This window comes from Pygoscelis adeliae, unplaced genomic scaffold (genome assembly GCF_000699105.1).
Source record: "Pygoscelis adeliae isolate BGI_AS28 unplaced genomic scaffold, ASM69910v1 Scaffold172, whole genome shotgun sequence".
NCBI classification, from domain to species: Eukaryota; Metazoa; Chordata; class Aves; order Sphenisciformes; family Spheniscidae; genus Pygoscelis; species Pygoscelis adeliae.
Genome location: NW_008824338.1, coordinates 3,923,772 through 3,940,825, shown reverse-complemented (window position 1 = coordinate 3,940,825; position 17,054 = coordinate 3,923,772). Strand labels below are relative to the sequence as shown.

General features: G+C 39.5%; 1 protein-coding gene across 1 annotated transcript in view; it reads right to left on the bottom strand.

Moving 5' to 3' along the window:
- Nucleotides 1-1,310: 1,310 nt before the first annotated feature.
- PEX7 (peroxisomal biogenesis factor 7) overlaps nt 1,311-17,054 on the bottom strand; it is a 49,348-nt gene continuing 33,604 nt past the window's right edge. The window contains exons 9-10 of the mRNA XM_009319142.1: nt 15,700-15,799; nt 1,311-3,202 (exon numbers count right to left, since the gene is read on the bottom strand). Of these exons, the coding sequence (XP_009317417.1) occupies nt 3,134-3,202; nt 15,700-15,799 (169 nt within the window). The 3' untranslated portion in view covers nt 1,311-3,133. The remainder of the gene's footprint in view (nt 3,203-15,699; nt 15,800-17,054) is intronic.

Genomic DNA, 17,054 nt, shown 5'->3' with positions numbered 1-17,054 from the left:
GCCTTAACTCTAATCCTTTGATGCAAATTATGCTCAGCTCTGCATTTCACCTAGGTACAATGACGTGGGCGAGAGGAAAAAAAACATGTGGAGCAAATTGGTGTCAAATTCTGAAGGGCATTATTTTTTAAATTGCTTTAATTAGGGTCTAATGCAACCATGAGGTACATAGGCGGAGCGTTGTGCAGAGTTGTATCCATTCCCCATCACGTGACCCTAAGCACATTCCAAACTGAGCAGTACTACGGAAAGGCTTAGTACACCCATGTCTATGCAGCAAAATTTGAGGCCAGCACTGTACTGGGCTAGAAGTCATCACTGACATGTAGTCTGCACAAGCAGACACAAAGAATCATTTAGAATAGTTTTCCTTTATCAAAATGCAGACCTGATGGGACATACAGCTAGGCAAAGTTGCATAAAGTATGGTCTCTAAAGGCACAAAGGAAAAATGCGACTGTCGCCCAGTATTCGTACAAGACATAAACCATGATTACGATACTCTTTACTTATAAGATACTCTCAGTATCTTTCACTGCATTTACTTTTTGATCAATGTTTCTTAATTGGGGAAGTGCATACGAGAGTGTAGCCAAAGATACTGTGTGCAATTTGTTTAATAGCATTGTAGAACAGCAAATCCATTCCTTTATAACACGATTATCAGTATGTTTCTTGAACCAAGGAGAAACCTATGGGCTCCCATAAACCAAAATCTTCCACAGGAGCAAGTTCAAAGTAGAACACATTACATCTTTAAGACTGTTGTCATTAAAGGCCTGTTCCAGATCAGAAGTTAGTATTATGGTCATAAAATAAAAAGTATTTCTTTAAAACAATTATAGCAAACATTCCCTGAGAATTAAGAATCAGCAGCTATTGCCAGGTTGGTTTTTCTGTTACAGTGCAGAAATGTTACAGCACATTCTCTCCATTCAAAGATCACGCAGGAAGATAAAGGCCACGGTTTTTATTTACTGTGTGCATCTTCTGGATGTGCTCATTTTTCAAGAGAATTAAATCCAGATGCAGCAACCCTCAGCACTGAAGCTAACCAGGACATGAGGGGAGAGAAGGCAGTTAAGAAAAGGTTTAATCCACATGTTGAGTGTGCGTGTTCAGAATTCCATGGTTTTCTTCCCCTGTGCTAGGTTTTCTGAATTTGCCCTTCCAACTGATAGGCAGCTATGGCAGCATTCTGGAATATCCCCCTCCCTCCCTCACCCCAGAAACACGCATATAAAATATACATGTAACTTGTAGTCTAAGCAGAAAAGGGAGATAAAGCAGAAGAGTGGAGTAACTATTACGGTTGAAATAATCAATTTTAATGCCTAAAATTAGATTTTATGGCCCATGGTATTGCTGAAAGTTGTATGCAGCACAGCTTTATCATTGCATCATTCCTCAGCACACAGAATTAAAGTGCAGTAAACATTTGGAATTTGGTGCAACACATTTAACAAAAAAGAAAATCTACTTTTTGTTATTAATTCAGCTCGAGAAGATGGCATTCTGCGTCAGTTTGCACTGACCCAGAAAAATAGAAGGCCCTATCAGGATCCAAATTCTCATGTTGAAGAAGAGGTTTCTTTCTTTCTTGCCCTAACACCGAATCGATATATGCGTATCTCCCCGTGGCTACCTGCAAGTTCCCTGGCTCTTTCTCCAAGAAAGCACAATCATTCTTTCCTTGCAACTTGCAAGTCTTAGCGCCGCTGAATTCTTTCTTTCATTTCTTCAAAGCATCCAGCAGTATCTGGCAGTGTCTGCTATTGCTTGATATATGAGTGGTGCAACCCAGAAGTGTCGTTAACAGGAGACTATGAAAACCCAACCAAAGATCTGCAAATAGTCTTTTGATGGTAAAGACTGATGATACGGGGTAACAGCAGAAGTGAGAAAGCTTTAAGAAGGTAAAAAAATAAAAAAAGGCTAGCAGGAAACCAGGAGAGAAGCCTAACATATACCAGTGAGAATGGCAGGAGTATCACAGTTGGATCCTGAAAGAGTATTCAAAGGAGACTGGAGAAGCATAAAAACTGAATGCCTCTACTTGCTGGTATTTTCATCTGAGTTTTTCTGGGGCATGTGGGCTGAGGAGTCAAAGTGGGCATGCAAAGTACTCAACCTACCTATAACATGTTGGGCATATTCTTTTAAGTATAATAGCTTGGCCACACTGGATCTGCTATGCTTACGCCACGCAGTTAATCCGTGTGTATGTAGGTTCAAGTGGTCTGGACATCAGCTCTCACTTTGGCCAGGCTGTCAGAGGTCCAGAAACACTGAATATATGACCATATTCCTCTTCCATCTCTTGGAAAAACTTTCTAAGTGAAAATAGAAGACAAGTCTAATAAAAAAGATGGTTGTCCTATCTCTAAATCTTGGAGATTGTGATCCAATTAGTGTTGTATATATTTAATTTTTTCCTAAGCATTTTCTCTACCATCAGGGTATCTTTCTGCATGACTTCATCAACCGTTTTACTCAAGGAGATCTAAAAGGGAAAAAAGTATGAAAATAATCTTTGCCATCATTGTGAAGCGACAATCAAAAAGGTCAAATGAATCAGCTGGCTATAAACTATGACATTTACTGTCTATGAAGAGCATTTGTCATATTGCACAAGAATATAATGCAACGTGAGTCACAGCAAAACATATAAATGCATCTGAGTGATACAAACCTCAGCTGACATTACAGTACTTTACAGTGAAAAGCCACTTTTTTCCTTTTTTTTCTACAGTGACATTATCTCAAAATACACTGCCAGTTACTTTTATTCTTTATAAGGATCGAGAATATTCAGGCCTCTGCTCTCATCATTAGCCAGACAGACCACAAAATTGTGTTGGTGATTCTACTGTAAAGACACCAGCTCATACCTGCTACGGCCACTCTTTGACCATTCAGTAGCTGTTGAACGTTTTGCTGGCTCAAGTATTACCTGTACAGTAAACCAAGCCCTAAAATCTCCACACGCTTAAGTGCACAACACTCTGTTCAAGCAGAGTTTTACTTAAAAAGAGACACTAAGATCAGTGACACAGGTGACACTTTAGCACAAGTCTGGTAGTGGGGGAAGAGAGAAAGGCTCCTGGTGTGTCAGATCTTCTTCACTTTCTCTCTAGACAGGAACTGCGAGACAGGATGGCGTATAGATCTTGACTAGTTCGTCCCACGCACAGTCCACCACCTACAAAGCAAACAAAATCTATTTAGATCCTTCATTAGCGTCATTTTTACAAAAAACAGAAGAAACTTAGAAGAAATTAATGCATACTGTGGAGTTAATGCTGGTTGGTACTCTGATTTACAATGCTTTAAAATTATATAATAACGCGGTTGGTTTTGTCTTGTTTTTTAAAACTTTGTCTTAACTTTACTGAGGTGCAAGAAAATGAGCAATCTCCTATTTTTCATACTCCCATGAGGAAAATGGGGAAACCTCTGGGTTTCAACTGATTGTTCCAAATAGGCTAAAGAACATAACTGAGAATGAAATGAAGGAAGGACACACAAAAGTCCAGACCTTGTGGTGGTGCTTCTCTTTACAGGGTCTCAGGACCCTTTTACCATGATACCTAAACACTTCATGACCAAATCTGAACAACTTTCTTATACTTGCAGGTAGGCAAAATTGTTACAGACATTTTCCTAATGGAGAGCTGAGGAATGGAAAAACAAAGAAGTTGACCAAAATGATGCAGGAAGTTTCTTGAAGAATTAAGCCAGAACTTCAGTCTCACACTGATAAGCTACGAGATCACTATATTGTCTTTTGTTTAGAAGAGAGATGTCTATTTGCTGAGCATTGAGAATTGTGGTGGTGGTGGTGTTGCTTCAAGCACCACCTAGTCCCCACTAGTCTGATGAGAAGTGATGCCACTTGTGCCAATGGCATCTTATAAACACAGCGACTGACTGCAATATAACTGAAACTTTTCTGAATTGCAAGTCCCAAGCTCTATTCTAGATGCAGGTTTGAACCTAAAATCACAAAACCAGAAGGTTAACCTAATTCTATAGCATTGAAAGATTTTAATAAATAACAAGATTCCACAGAAGACGACTTTAGGTCTTTAGACCATTCTTTAGAATGCTTTAGGTTTGAAATTTGTTTGATAATCCACTTCAGAGTCTGTAACAAAGTGAAAGGGTTAACCACACTGACAATTACTCAAGTAGATGACCTATAACACATATTCACAAAATACTGTGGGAGACAAGAACTAAGGCAAAGGGAAGAGGAAAGAAGAGAGCTAAAGATAAAAAGCTGATGAGCCCCACAAATATATGCCAGTAAATCTGGCTGAATCCATCTTGCATTATCTTTACAATGTCCTTTCCAGTTGGGATCACAAAGGATACAGTATTGGATCCTCTGCACAACAAGCTTCCTTCTGCTGCAGACTGCAATTCCTGTTCTCTTCTAGAGCCAGAATGAACAGCTGCACACCAAGAATTTGGAAATCCAACTTCAATATTTGATTTCAGACTATAATTAGCCCATTTTGTGTTTACTATACTGCACTATTATTCATTTTTATTGCTTCCTTAGCTGGTTCTACTTAGTTATTTGAAGTGCTTTCCACATACATCTAAATGGATCAAAAAAATCTCTTGACAACGTGTCTGTCTATTCATACGACATAATAGAGCTTTGTGTAATATAATGTTCTGCTGCATTGCAGTCCCCCAAATCATACCAAAAAGAAAATCTGAGTTCTCCACTAAACGCTATGTAGAAACTGGCAATCACATAAAACACAGTTTTTTTTAATATTCTCCACAGCTCTGGTTCAATATCTGTATTTCTATAGGCAACACTTTCTACTTTCATAAAGAAACAAGAAACAGAGATAACATTTGGAAAAAATCCCATGGGAATTCCCACCTGGTATCAATGTAATTAGCATCCTTGAAGTAGCCTCTGAACAAATATAGTTACAGAACCATTTAACCTAGCAACACTAAAAATAAACAGGGGATATTAAAAGGGAGTTTGAAAAGGATCACGTGCGGTAATTTGCCCAACTCATTGACTTAATAATAGCACATGAAAGATGAAAACACAACCAGCAAACAAAAGGAAAATAAAAGCTACAGCAAATAACAGTGTATCATGTTCTCCTGTGCCACAGGAAGTCTATAATGGAACACTGATATCAGAAACCTTCATGGAAATACACATGCAAAGAACAGCAAACAGGTATGTATGGGAAACTGGGACACTACAGCATGGAACAGCATTACAAAATGCAATAGCGTTTCCATTTCTCCATAATACTTTCTCCAAAATACAGCCAAGACTGTAAGAGAAAGGGGACAACTGTAAGCTAACAGTGCGGCAGCCAGCATTAGCTGATGGACAGCTGCTACATGCCCCTTTGCAGTATCTCATAGATTATCACTGCCTCAAATACAAATGACGAAAATGAACCCTAGGATAAAGAGAAGTGCCTGCTCATGCAGCTACTGCCATCAGTTTATAAAACGTCTTCTCCTTTCATTTTGCCTTTTTTCTTATGACCTGTCTTACACAACAGTCTTATGACCATTGTTTGCCTTTCCCCAGAAGAGGGGAACATAGGATATTAGAGTCATAGAATCATAGAATCATTAAGGTTGGAAGACACCTCCAAGATCATCGAGTCCAACCGTCAACCCAACACCACCATGCCCACTAAACCATGTCCCTAAGCGCCTCATCTACCCGTCTTTTAAATACTTCCAGGGATGGGGACTCAACCACTTCCCTGGGCAGCCTCTTCCAATGTTTAACCACTCTTTCAGTAAAGAAATTTTTCCTCACATCCAATCTAAACCTCCCCTGGCGCAACTTGAGGCCATTTCCTCTCGTCCTTTCGCCAGTTACTTGGGAGAAGAGACCAACACCCACCTCGCTACAACCTCCTTTCAGGTAGTTGTAGAGAGCAATGAGGTCTCCCCTCAGCCTCCTTTTCTCCAGGCTAAACAACCCCAGTTCCCTCAGCCGCTCCTCATAAGACTTCTTCTCCAGACCCTTCACCAGCCTCGTTGCCCTTCTCTGGACACGTTCCAACACCTCAACATCCTTCTTGTAGTGAGGGGCCCAAACCTGAACACAGTATTCGAGGTGCGGCCTCACCAGTGCCCAGTACAGGGGCACGATCACTGCCCTACTCCTGCTGGCCACACTATTTCTGATACAGCCCAGGATGCCATTGGCCGCCTTGGCCGCCTGGGCACACTGCCGGCTCATGTTCAGCCGGCTGTCAACCAGCACCCCCAGGTCCTTTTCCGCCAGGCAGCTTTCCAACCACTCTTCCCCAAGCCTGTAGCGCTGCATGGGGTTGTTGTGTCCGAAGTGCAGGACCCGGCACTTGGCCTTGTTGAACCTCATACAGTTGGCCTCGGCCCATCGATCCAGCCTGTCCAGGTCCCTCTGCAGAGCCTTCCTACCCTCGAGCAGGTCAACACTGCCGCCCAACTTGGTGTCGTCTGCAAACTGACTGAGGGTGCACTCGATCCCCTCGCCCAGATCATTGATAAAGATATTGAACAGAACTGGCCCCAACACTGAGCCCTGGGGAACACCGCTCGTGACCGGCCACCAACTGGATTGAACTCCATTCACCACAACTCTCGGGGCCCGGCCGTCCAGCCAGTTTTTTACCCAGCGCAGAGTACACCTGTCTGAGCCGTGAGCCGCCAGCTTCTCTAGGAGAATGCTGTGGGAGACGGTGTCAAAGGCCTTACTGAAGTCCAGGTAGACCACATCCACAGCCTTTCCCTCGTCCACTAGGCGGGTCACCTGGTCATAGAAGGAGATCAGGTTGGTCAAGCAGGACCTGCCTTTCATGAACCCGTGTTGGCTGGGCCTGATGCCCTGGTTGCCCTATACTGAATATAAGTGCTTTAAAAGTATTTAGAAATGTCAGTTCTCATGTAACACATGAACATTTTTAATACATACTTTAAAGCACTTTAGCCAATTTTTTTTTTAATAAACTAAATGCTACTTAATTTAAATATTAAAACATCAGGAATTCCACTGGGACGAGGGCTGATGAAGCACACTACAGTAAATAAATATGGCATTAAAAAAGCCGCAAGTTCCTAGAGTTTATATTTTGATCAATGAGATGATGCTACTAACAGGTGGAGAAAATCATCCTGTGGTAGGATGAAGGACAAAGGAAAACTGAAAATGGACTCACATTATTTGCATACCTGATAAAAGTCCTCGCCATTAGGAATGTGAAGGCTTTGGAGGAGGTTTGTCTTTCTGTGAAAGTGTCCACTGTCTTGGGGACAAATGTTACTCTCAGATTGAAACAAATCTCACCGATTTCAGTATTTAGAGGGTGCATGATTTACTTTTTTTTTTTAAGCTGACACGCAAACAGAGTAGAAGACAGTTTATTTCAGTTGCAAAGAACTGTATAAATTATAATATACTTATACAACTGAATATTTGGACAACTGCCATGCAATTTTCATTATCATTTAGGAATACTAAATTGCTCTTGTAACTATAGAATCAAATTCTACTATAGCAACTTTTAACTATCAGAAATTGCAGGGAAAAGGAGAATAACTAGAGCTTAATTGTAAAACAAGAATATCCTACCTTACACTGACTGGTAAATTACATCAAGAAATAATGCAAATAGAAAAAGCATTCTAAACCTGGTAATTTGAATTATAAGTAAAGCTATACAGGACAAAGACAGTCTAACAAAATGACATATTTACTACTTGTCTCTAATGCTTTTATTTCAGCAGCACAGTTGCAGTACTAGTATATATGCTAGGCGTACTGTACTGCTATTACTGCAGAATAAACATCATGCCAAGTTATCTGCCAGTAGAGATTTAAGCAAGTCTATTTGAAGCACATAAAATGGGGATCGCTGTATTTCCCTTCAAGTAAAGCCAAAAAGCAAGCAAACAAAAAACTGCAGTCATCACAGGAAGCTGATTGCTTGACTAGAAAATCATAGTTTAACTCAAACGAAACAGCTATCCTGTATTTTATTATCCTTATCCCAGAGTATAACAATATTTCCCACCAATTGATTTAATATTGACATCCATTCATTTATCAAAGCCATTTCCATTGACTCACTAACTGATTTACTCCTCTGACAGGCCCTCTGTTTCCTATTCATCACAATCATCTTGCTTTGCTATAGACTTAGACCTTTTCCAGCACCCGAGGGCAATCCATTCAGTGCAGTGCAATTACCTGCATGACATTCTGCCTCTTTACTGTTCAGAAGAAGCAAGAAAACAAGAGAAATCTCCCAAGTCAGTAGCTAAGTTTTTTTTCAGTATTTGAAGACGTAATAAACCCCCAAGCCCTAACCAAGATTAAATACATTCAAAAGAAGTTCAGTAACCCCTTTATTGAAGGGGTTTAATCAGAAGAAAGTACAGCCCTCTCCAGATTAGTATTTCTGGAAGTATCTTGGTGCCACTCAGCTTCCAGAGTGCTCATAGTAAACCATAGGATAATACGCAGATGTGTCTGAAAGTGACCCATTTTTCTTCTCAGCTTTTCTCTGTCCCATCCCATCCCATTTTCAAATAAAACTAATAAGACCTGTCTTTCTTCTGTAGAAGAGACAGTGGAAAAAGTATTCAGTTCTTCACTTCCATTAATGTTGTGTTTCCCTTCCTCTTTTAGTTTATCTTCTGCGTCTTTTCATACAGAATTTAATGGTCTGTTTATATCATTGTTACCTATTTTTGAGGGATCCTGAGCATCCTCTGTAAGCGTGTGGGATGGAGATTAAGTGGAGATAAAGCAAGCTATTAGGTTTGCTACTCATCAAATTACTTTCACAGGTGATCATTAAAACTGGTTGGTTAAGCGCATAATGGATCATGCATGAGTTTAAATGCATTCAATACCTATTTTGTACTACAAAATCCAAACCAGTGGTGTGGCCTTCTGTTTGGTCAACAGTTGCCCGGGGGAACTGCACGCGATGCCTACCTTTACGCAAGAGTGAAAGTGATGGGAGTTTGTAAATTAAAACTTTTTATTTTCAATGTGCAGTAACACCAACAATTTTTTAATTTACTTTTGAAAAAACACACACTGATTTAATTATTATTGCCAGTAAAGACAGAATAAAAGAAACCGTGGACCAGAAGTTCTTACAAAGATCTAGGTTCAAACTACCTAGATCTAAGTTATCAGAAACAGATGTTCCAAATACTGCTTAAGAAATCCATTTCTTTAAGGAGAGAAAAGATAAAAGACTTCAGGGGCATTATTTTCAGATTGCAAAGATACGTCACAAAGAACTGATCTAAAAACCAGGGAGCTGTCTCAACATTTGTTTCATTGCTCTGACACGGGCAACAGAAAGATGACTTGGTAGTCGTGCTACACATTTCTTAATGCAAGTCTTCCGAGTGTGTACTTCATCAGTAAGATGTAAAGGAAATTGAGATGTGAGTTGCAGGTTAGCCAGAAATCCTTGGAATCTCCACAGAATTTGTAGCAATTCCTCTGTACTCTACAGATAAGGGGAAAGACATCTCCCCAGTCTTCAAGAACTGTTTTTAATTGGTAAAGTCAATCACAAGTTCTGTAGAAGATACATTAGAACTGCAAAATGCCTTTCTGTGCTGATACTAACCTTGGGGACCCCAAATGCCATCAATTTACATGCAGTGAAACTGTGTTTTCTAATGACTCTATCCAATCTTCAAACTCATCCTTCAGCTCAGAGTTAAGCTACGTTCCTTGCTTTTGGGATATAATCACAGATAATCATAGCCAAACAATGTTTTCGGTAACAGCTGCAAAATCCTGTTGTCTTCCATTGAGTTTCACTAGTGCAATTCACGGGGACTTCTCAAACAGATTTACTGATCATGCAGAAAAGCAACAAAATCCACTACATTGACTAAAAGATGAGGCTTATAGAAGTAGCAAGTATTTGTAAGCCACTGGATCAAATACAGTGCACAAGCAACACATTTATTGAGTAAGAAACTGCCGCCTCCCACCGCTTTCCAGTACTTCAGAATCAAACAAGTGCATTTTCCTCTCCGTACACTTGCAGCTTTTACGGAATTGCGATGCCTGACAGCAACCTTTCCAAACACCTTAGGATGAGACTTCTGCTGATAATGGCAAAGAGTGACCATTAGTCATGAATGGCTAGCTTTGACTTACGCTGTGAAAGTTTAATCTTAACAGTTTGGGAAAGACATACAATAAGCACCCCTAAGAAATGTCACCTCCCTTTCCCCGCCTCCAACTCTGTAAAGGAGTTCAAATTGGTTTAACGTTAGCAGCTGGTTAAATTTGCTCTTTCCACGCAAAAATCCACTCTGAAATTACGTAAAAGAACAGATGCTGCAGGATCTTTTTATCTCAAAGGATCGCTAACAGCGTAACTTTAGTAGCATCCTGGAGAAGGACCATAAGGAGAGATTAAAATGAAGTACAGATAGTGATACAATTGTAACGGTGTGACAGCCACAACAGCTGGGTGGAAGCTATCACTTCCTTGGCAATTAAGTGTAAAAGATAAGAGCAAGAGATCAAAAGAAAAAAGCAGAGAAAGTCTCTGTTTTTCTATACACTTCCACAAGAGGTAACTCCACTTTTATATGAAACAGTCAACATTTCTGGGCCTGTTGAGGGTGCACAATTAATTTAAATGAACAGCAAAATACATAGGAAGACAGCCTCACTAAAGACATCTTCTGCATTTATATTTGGGTGTACTGGTTAAGCCAACTTCAGCAGCCCCTCTCCTGTCTGCTGTGTTGGCATAGCTAATGTGGCACGCTGCACAAGCTGCACATAGAAAACAGGTAGCAGAAAAACCTGTACACCGAAACTTGACAGATGATTACAAATTTCTCCATAAAGCTGGAAGAATTTAGAACTAGATTTCAGTTACCTTCAGGGGATGCAGCTCAAGCGTATACAGTTTGGCTACGACCTCCCTCCAACTACTAAGAAATTACAGCTTTTAAAATTTTAGTGATACTGATGCCGTAAGAAAAGTCATGATACCATCAGTACAGCAATGTTTCATGGCATCAATAGACAGATGCTACAAAACAGGCACCTCTGCTCAGTTCTAACTGCCTCTGGCCAGGTGGAAGGAAGGAGCAGACTGTGGTATGGCACAACACGCTGGTGATACCCCGCAGCTTTACGGAGAAGCAAGCAGAGGTTCAGGGAAGCTGGATCATAAGGACAGTGTAACACAGAGCACAAGACTACTTTAATGGGTGCTGCACTGCTATTATCAATGTCTCTGTATTATTTGGTATCGTGTGTGTATTGCTGTATCACCTCTCACCATCTCCAAATGCAATACAGAATAATTGTGGCCAGGCCCTTTCTTGCATCAATACATCCCAGAGCTCCAGGTGCTTTGAAGAAATAAGAGAAACCAGTTTTATGTGAACTCATCTACTCTGGGGGAATATTTACACAAGGAGGTGCAGCCACACAGAGGGCTAGAGAAAACAAGTTTGCCTCCTAAACTATGTTCACACAAACAGCTATTTAGACAGCTAGCTGCCCATTTTTAGTGTCATTACCATATAAACACACATAACCACAGTAAAAGAAAATCATAAGTGATCACTATTTGTGTTGTACATAAATTATTCTAAAACCTAGACTTTAACACACATTCAGATAACAGATGATTTTGGACTAGAGAACTGACATTTGGTTGAAGTGTCACTTCCATTCAACACATACCATTTGGTATATGGTTGAAGTCCTGTTCTGATTTGGCATGTCACGGATGTCTAATGTGCTCTTCACGTATCAAGTGTTCTAAGCCACTACACCACTTGCCATCAGTTCCATTGAAAATCACGTATCCTTGCAATTTAGGAATGTCATCGTTCATAGCGTAAAAGTACAGAGGTGAGGTATAGGCTGAGAAAGGTTTTCAGATAAAATTCAGAGCTTCAGTTTTACTTACATTTGTGTTAAGCAAAATACAGCTTTAGAACTATAACAGAAAGGGGTGGCTATTTCTGTTCATGATTTAAAGAAATTCATGGTACATATGTTTTCTATTCTTTATATACTTATTGAAATAATTTCAGAATCAAGACAAGAAGAAGTGAATGTTCACAGTATCTGTACTTTTTATCTGTGTTATTGATGGATTAATTTAAAATTAATTCATGACTGCCATATCACATTCAACCTACAACAGAAGAACAAAGCTGCTTTTAAATAAAGCTGCACAAATAATACCAAAAGAAGTTACGGTCATGCTTACATGCTGCAGGTAAGCACAGCAAAATCCCAGTAAGAGCTAAGCTTAAAGGAGTATTGTATTTTAATTCATCAGAACATTCACAGATCACATACAGGGAAAGTAAATATCAGGAGAGAAATAAGAAATCCGATGAGCTACAGAGTACAATTCCAATATATGGTCTAGCATTATCAGCCCCTAGCGAGGAATAGTATATAGCTGATTACCATTTTCATATTCTCTACATACATCCCATGCCTATCCAGCATATATATACAGAAAGGAGCAAGCTTTAATTGTTTTTCTTATCCCAAAACTTTGGAAAGAACTATCATGGCTGGTTTAAAAAACTGCATACTCTTAATACTGCTGACAAGGTAAATGGATTTGTTCAGTTCTTAATACTGTACAGCATTACCAATTCAAAAGATTTTTGGTGCTTAGGGTCTTGTCACTGTTCTTGTGCGTGCCAAAGCTATTTTGGCTGAAAGCTGGAGCTGGGAGCATTTCCTCCTAGACAACCTGCCTTGCAGGCTCTCACATTAGCACTTGCAGTTTAACAGAGAAATACCCTGAATATCATGAGGATCATTTCTGTTAATGCTTTGCACTGTAAAATGCACATTTTTCTATGCACCCAAAAGTTTGTTAGTTGTCTGAAATTGCTGTGAACCTGACACCAACATTATGGTGGAAAAAAACCCCAAACCAAACAACAGTTGATTTTATTAAAATGCAAAGCTTTCAACAAATACTTACTTTACGTAGAGGCAGGTACCTCAAAATAGGTATCAGAATTTTAATTAAGCACAAAGGAGTTTTCTGTGTCATCTAGCTAATACTTACCTTCACAACCTGGGACCCATTCCTTAGAACCCGATTTCTTTCCCACATGTTGCCTCCCCTTAGCAGGACACTGTACAAGAACCAGCTTGCCTGCATGTACCTACTCCCTGTCTGTGGATTCTGTTCAAAGCTCAATCAGTTCTGCATGAATGTCTTCTAATTCCTAGATCAGATATTTAATCACAGTTTCTATTTTGAACACTTTTTCAAAGTACAGACTGTTTTTTTCCTTGACATGTAAAAGATACTTCAAAAATGCTGAAGTTCATTGGGCAAAGCCAAAGAAAATATCTGGCTAGACAACAAAAATATCATTAAGAACGAAAGCAAAGGTTAATGACCAGAATGGTACTTAATTTGACTATAAATGAATAGCTTGTCCATTATGAATAAATTACCCTGCATGCATGGAGGACAGAAGCAGTTCAAATCTCAAGTTGTAATTCCTTACAAAGCACACAGTGAAAAATCACAAATCTTACAAATGCGTGAAGAACAACAATGAATGGGGCTCATTATCAGGTCTTGATAGAGAGCAGACATGAAGGCAACCCACATATTGGGAACAGCAGCATAAAATTTAAGCAAATAATCTTCACTGGATCGATGTAGAAGCCAGGGAAAGGCTGCAAGTGCTTATACTGGAAGCAACTATTCAGTAAGCATTCATTCTTTATCTTGTAGTTACAGTTTAATTCTATCACAGGTTTTTAAACTTCTTTTAAAAACCAGAACATTTACGTTTTGCATTGCTGTGATATCCAACCCTCACAATACATTAAATCAACTCAACAGAAAAAAAACAGAGGAATATTAAAGCTGTTGCAGATGCCAAACTTCTGTCTGGAAGGCACATTGGCATGCAGTGTATATGGATATGTACCACAGATTTACAGATTTTGTGCATTAAGTCCAACATTGGACTTGCAGGATTTCTGTGTGGAAAAAAAAATACCTGGATGCACCAATGTCCTAATGTAGATGGCTATGCACACCACCATTTTCCTTTTTCCAACATACAAGTGCACATGCAGCTGTTTGCTTTCAATTCATTATCTATCATCAATGAGCATTTACTTGGCCTTGTTCCAAAAAGGCTATTCCATACATTACAGTTACAGAAGCAAGAATATCCACATAGCAGCAACTCCAAGTCTGACAGATAAATCATACAAAAAGAAGTCATATCTAGCCAGACAGAAACCCTATCCACTGAGACCCATTCTGTAACACACAGGGCTCTATGCAACAGGCTTATAATCAAGATGTAATCACATCCTCAATACAAAACAAAGAAAAATCTTCTCACCTCATTCAGATCCATGGCAAAACCCACACCAACTTCATGGAAAGCTAAACTGGGCTCAGAGCATGCAGTGATTTAGCACTGTAAGGCCCTAATGTATTACGCTCTGCTTGCTGCTCCCTCTGGACCCAATTCAGCCAGAATCATACCTATGCACTCACTTGGGATGAAGTTATAATTCCCAGCAACTGGCCTTTAAGCTATTCTTGCCCTGCCCCGATGAAAAACAACCTGAAACTTGAGAAATTTTTTTCAGCCTTACAAATTCCCCTATGTGGTTCACAGCATGGCCTTGTGAACAGTTACTGCAGCACCTCTGAGGCAACAGAATTAAGGGAACAAGCAACCAGGCAGGAACAAGCTAGCATTTGGCTAGAATGGTATTTTGCCAAACTTACACCTTTCTCCTGTGTCCTTTTATCAGTAGCAGAAATTATGATGGTTTTTTTTTTTTGCTTTGTCCAATCAGAATTTCAACGCAGATGTTACAAGTCATTTTTATCAGGGGTAAAAAAATTAATTTCACTGTGAATTAGAAAGGAACCTGGATGCAAATGATAACTGTGGCACATTAAATAGTGCATTAGTTAGTTAACTCAGTGACAGTGATTTCTGTGTGAAAGCTATAGGCTTTCTCATTTTAAAGCAAATAATTAGCTTTAGTTTTTCTGCCTTTCTTGCCTGAAAAAACAGTTCATACTACAAACAACAATCCTCTGTTCACAAAACAGAAACAATTGTAGCAACAGAAGCAGAGGAGAATCCCACCACAACCAGTACGTAAATAAGTGCCCCCGATAAAATAGGTTCCACTCATTCACGTCAATAGCTGAGGGTTTTAAAATTCTAACTACATATTAAGCCTCTTCTAGTGCTACAAATATTATGACAAACCAGGTCTAGGTATCATGTGTGACACTACCAATGTTTAACTTGACATTCTAAGTAGATGGAAGAAAGCTCTGTATCTCAGCTTGGCATTCTAGGCCCTTCTCTATTACTCTTCCTTCTGAAACAAAACTATCTCGTTTTCCCTGAGCTCACCATGGCTTTCAGCTATCTGATTTTGCAATCCTGTCTGTCCTGCCCTCCTCTCCTACCCAACGCAAGTAACTGCTTTATAAACAAAAATGGACCTGAAGTGAGGTTTATTTAATAAGCATTCAGACAGACTCACTTCCAGAAGCTTTCTGCAATCTGGTGGCTCTTATTCGGGATCTGAGTCCTGCAGTCCAGCCATGACTACAGTGGCTATAATAGGCAAGGGAAAAGTAAATTCATCCCAGCCCTTACCTGACCACGGTTGTGAAGACTTAAATCCAGTCCACATGTAAATTCAGTATGATGCTCAACTGTTTCCAGCAAAGGGTTAGGCTTGGAGAAGTCCCAGAATCTATAGAGGGAAGGAGGGAGGGAAAAAAAGAAATTAAACAAACTACAATTAAAGTAATTGAAAGGCCATTTCAAAAATATAATGCAAGATATTGACAAATCTGTTGCTGCCAGGGTATTTAAAAAAAGCAAACTCATCCACTTAGGAAACACAACAAATCATATTCCTGCAAAGCCATCTGCTGATTTGCATAAATTAAACCCCACTGGGCAAAACCGTCTTTGTCTCCTGATGCAGAAACGGAGATCAAAGTTGGCACCAAGGAGCAGCCGTTGGGACATTATTAAAACAGAACAAAATGTAGGCTAGAATACCCTTGTTATATTTCTTGATGGCTGGGGAATTTTATCCCTGAAAGACATTAGCACAGTTTATGATTTTTCTCAGTTTTTGTATGGGGTCTTTATTTACTGAAAATTACACATTCAGTTAGAGATATTGGTCATTCCCAGTCTCAAATTTGAGATTGTGTTCCTGTAAAACAGAATTTACTATTATAATTTAATAATAAATTTGTACTACAAAGATCAGTTGCATTACACAGTTAATTCCACTAATTCATATTTCAAAAAGCAATTTTTCTTTCCAGCTTTGTTTGATAGAAATGCTTAGAAAATAGATTTCTGAAGTGCTCTACTTCTCCCAGCTACTGCCCCGTTAGATGCAATGTCCATCAATGCAGTAACGGCAAGGGTAAGAGAGGTATAAGAGAAAGTATAGGTACAAGAAATCTCAGTCATGAAAAATGGATTCAGGAATAGAACTTTCAGATAACACCACACTGACGAGACACCATATGATGGCACAAAAGAAAGATTTGTTTTTCTTTTTTGTGTTGTATATACTGCTTAGAAAAGTCCATAGGCTGCAAAGCACAGCACATTTTGTGGGCTGGCAGCTGTAATCAAATTTTCTACAGCTCGAATTTTCTCACAGTGGTCAATCATATGCTTTACTTCTTCTGTAACAACCACAGAGGTGTCTCTGCCTTGCTCCTATTGGGGAAAGTGACAATACATAATAAGAACAGTTCATTATCAGACCAACTACACTGAAAGCGCTGTATGTTCAAACCAATTCAGGTAAAATAGCAAACACTGGAACCAGCAGGGTCAGTTTGTTTAACGTGTAGATGTTATTTCCTTCATAAACAAGCAGAGTGGTAATAGCACAATGGCTATGCCATAGCAACAACCCTCTTAACTTTTTCCTAGTACCTGATATCTAAGATAAACAACTTATTTTGCAGGAGAGA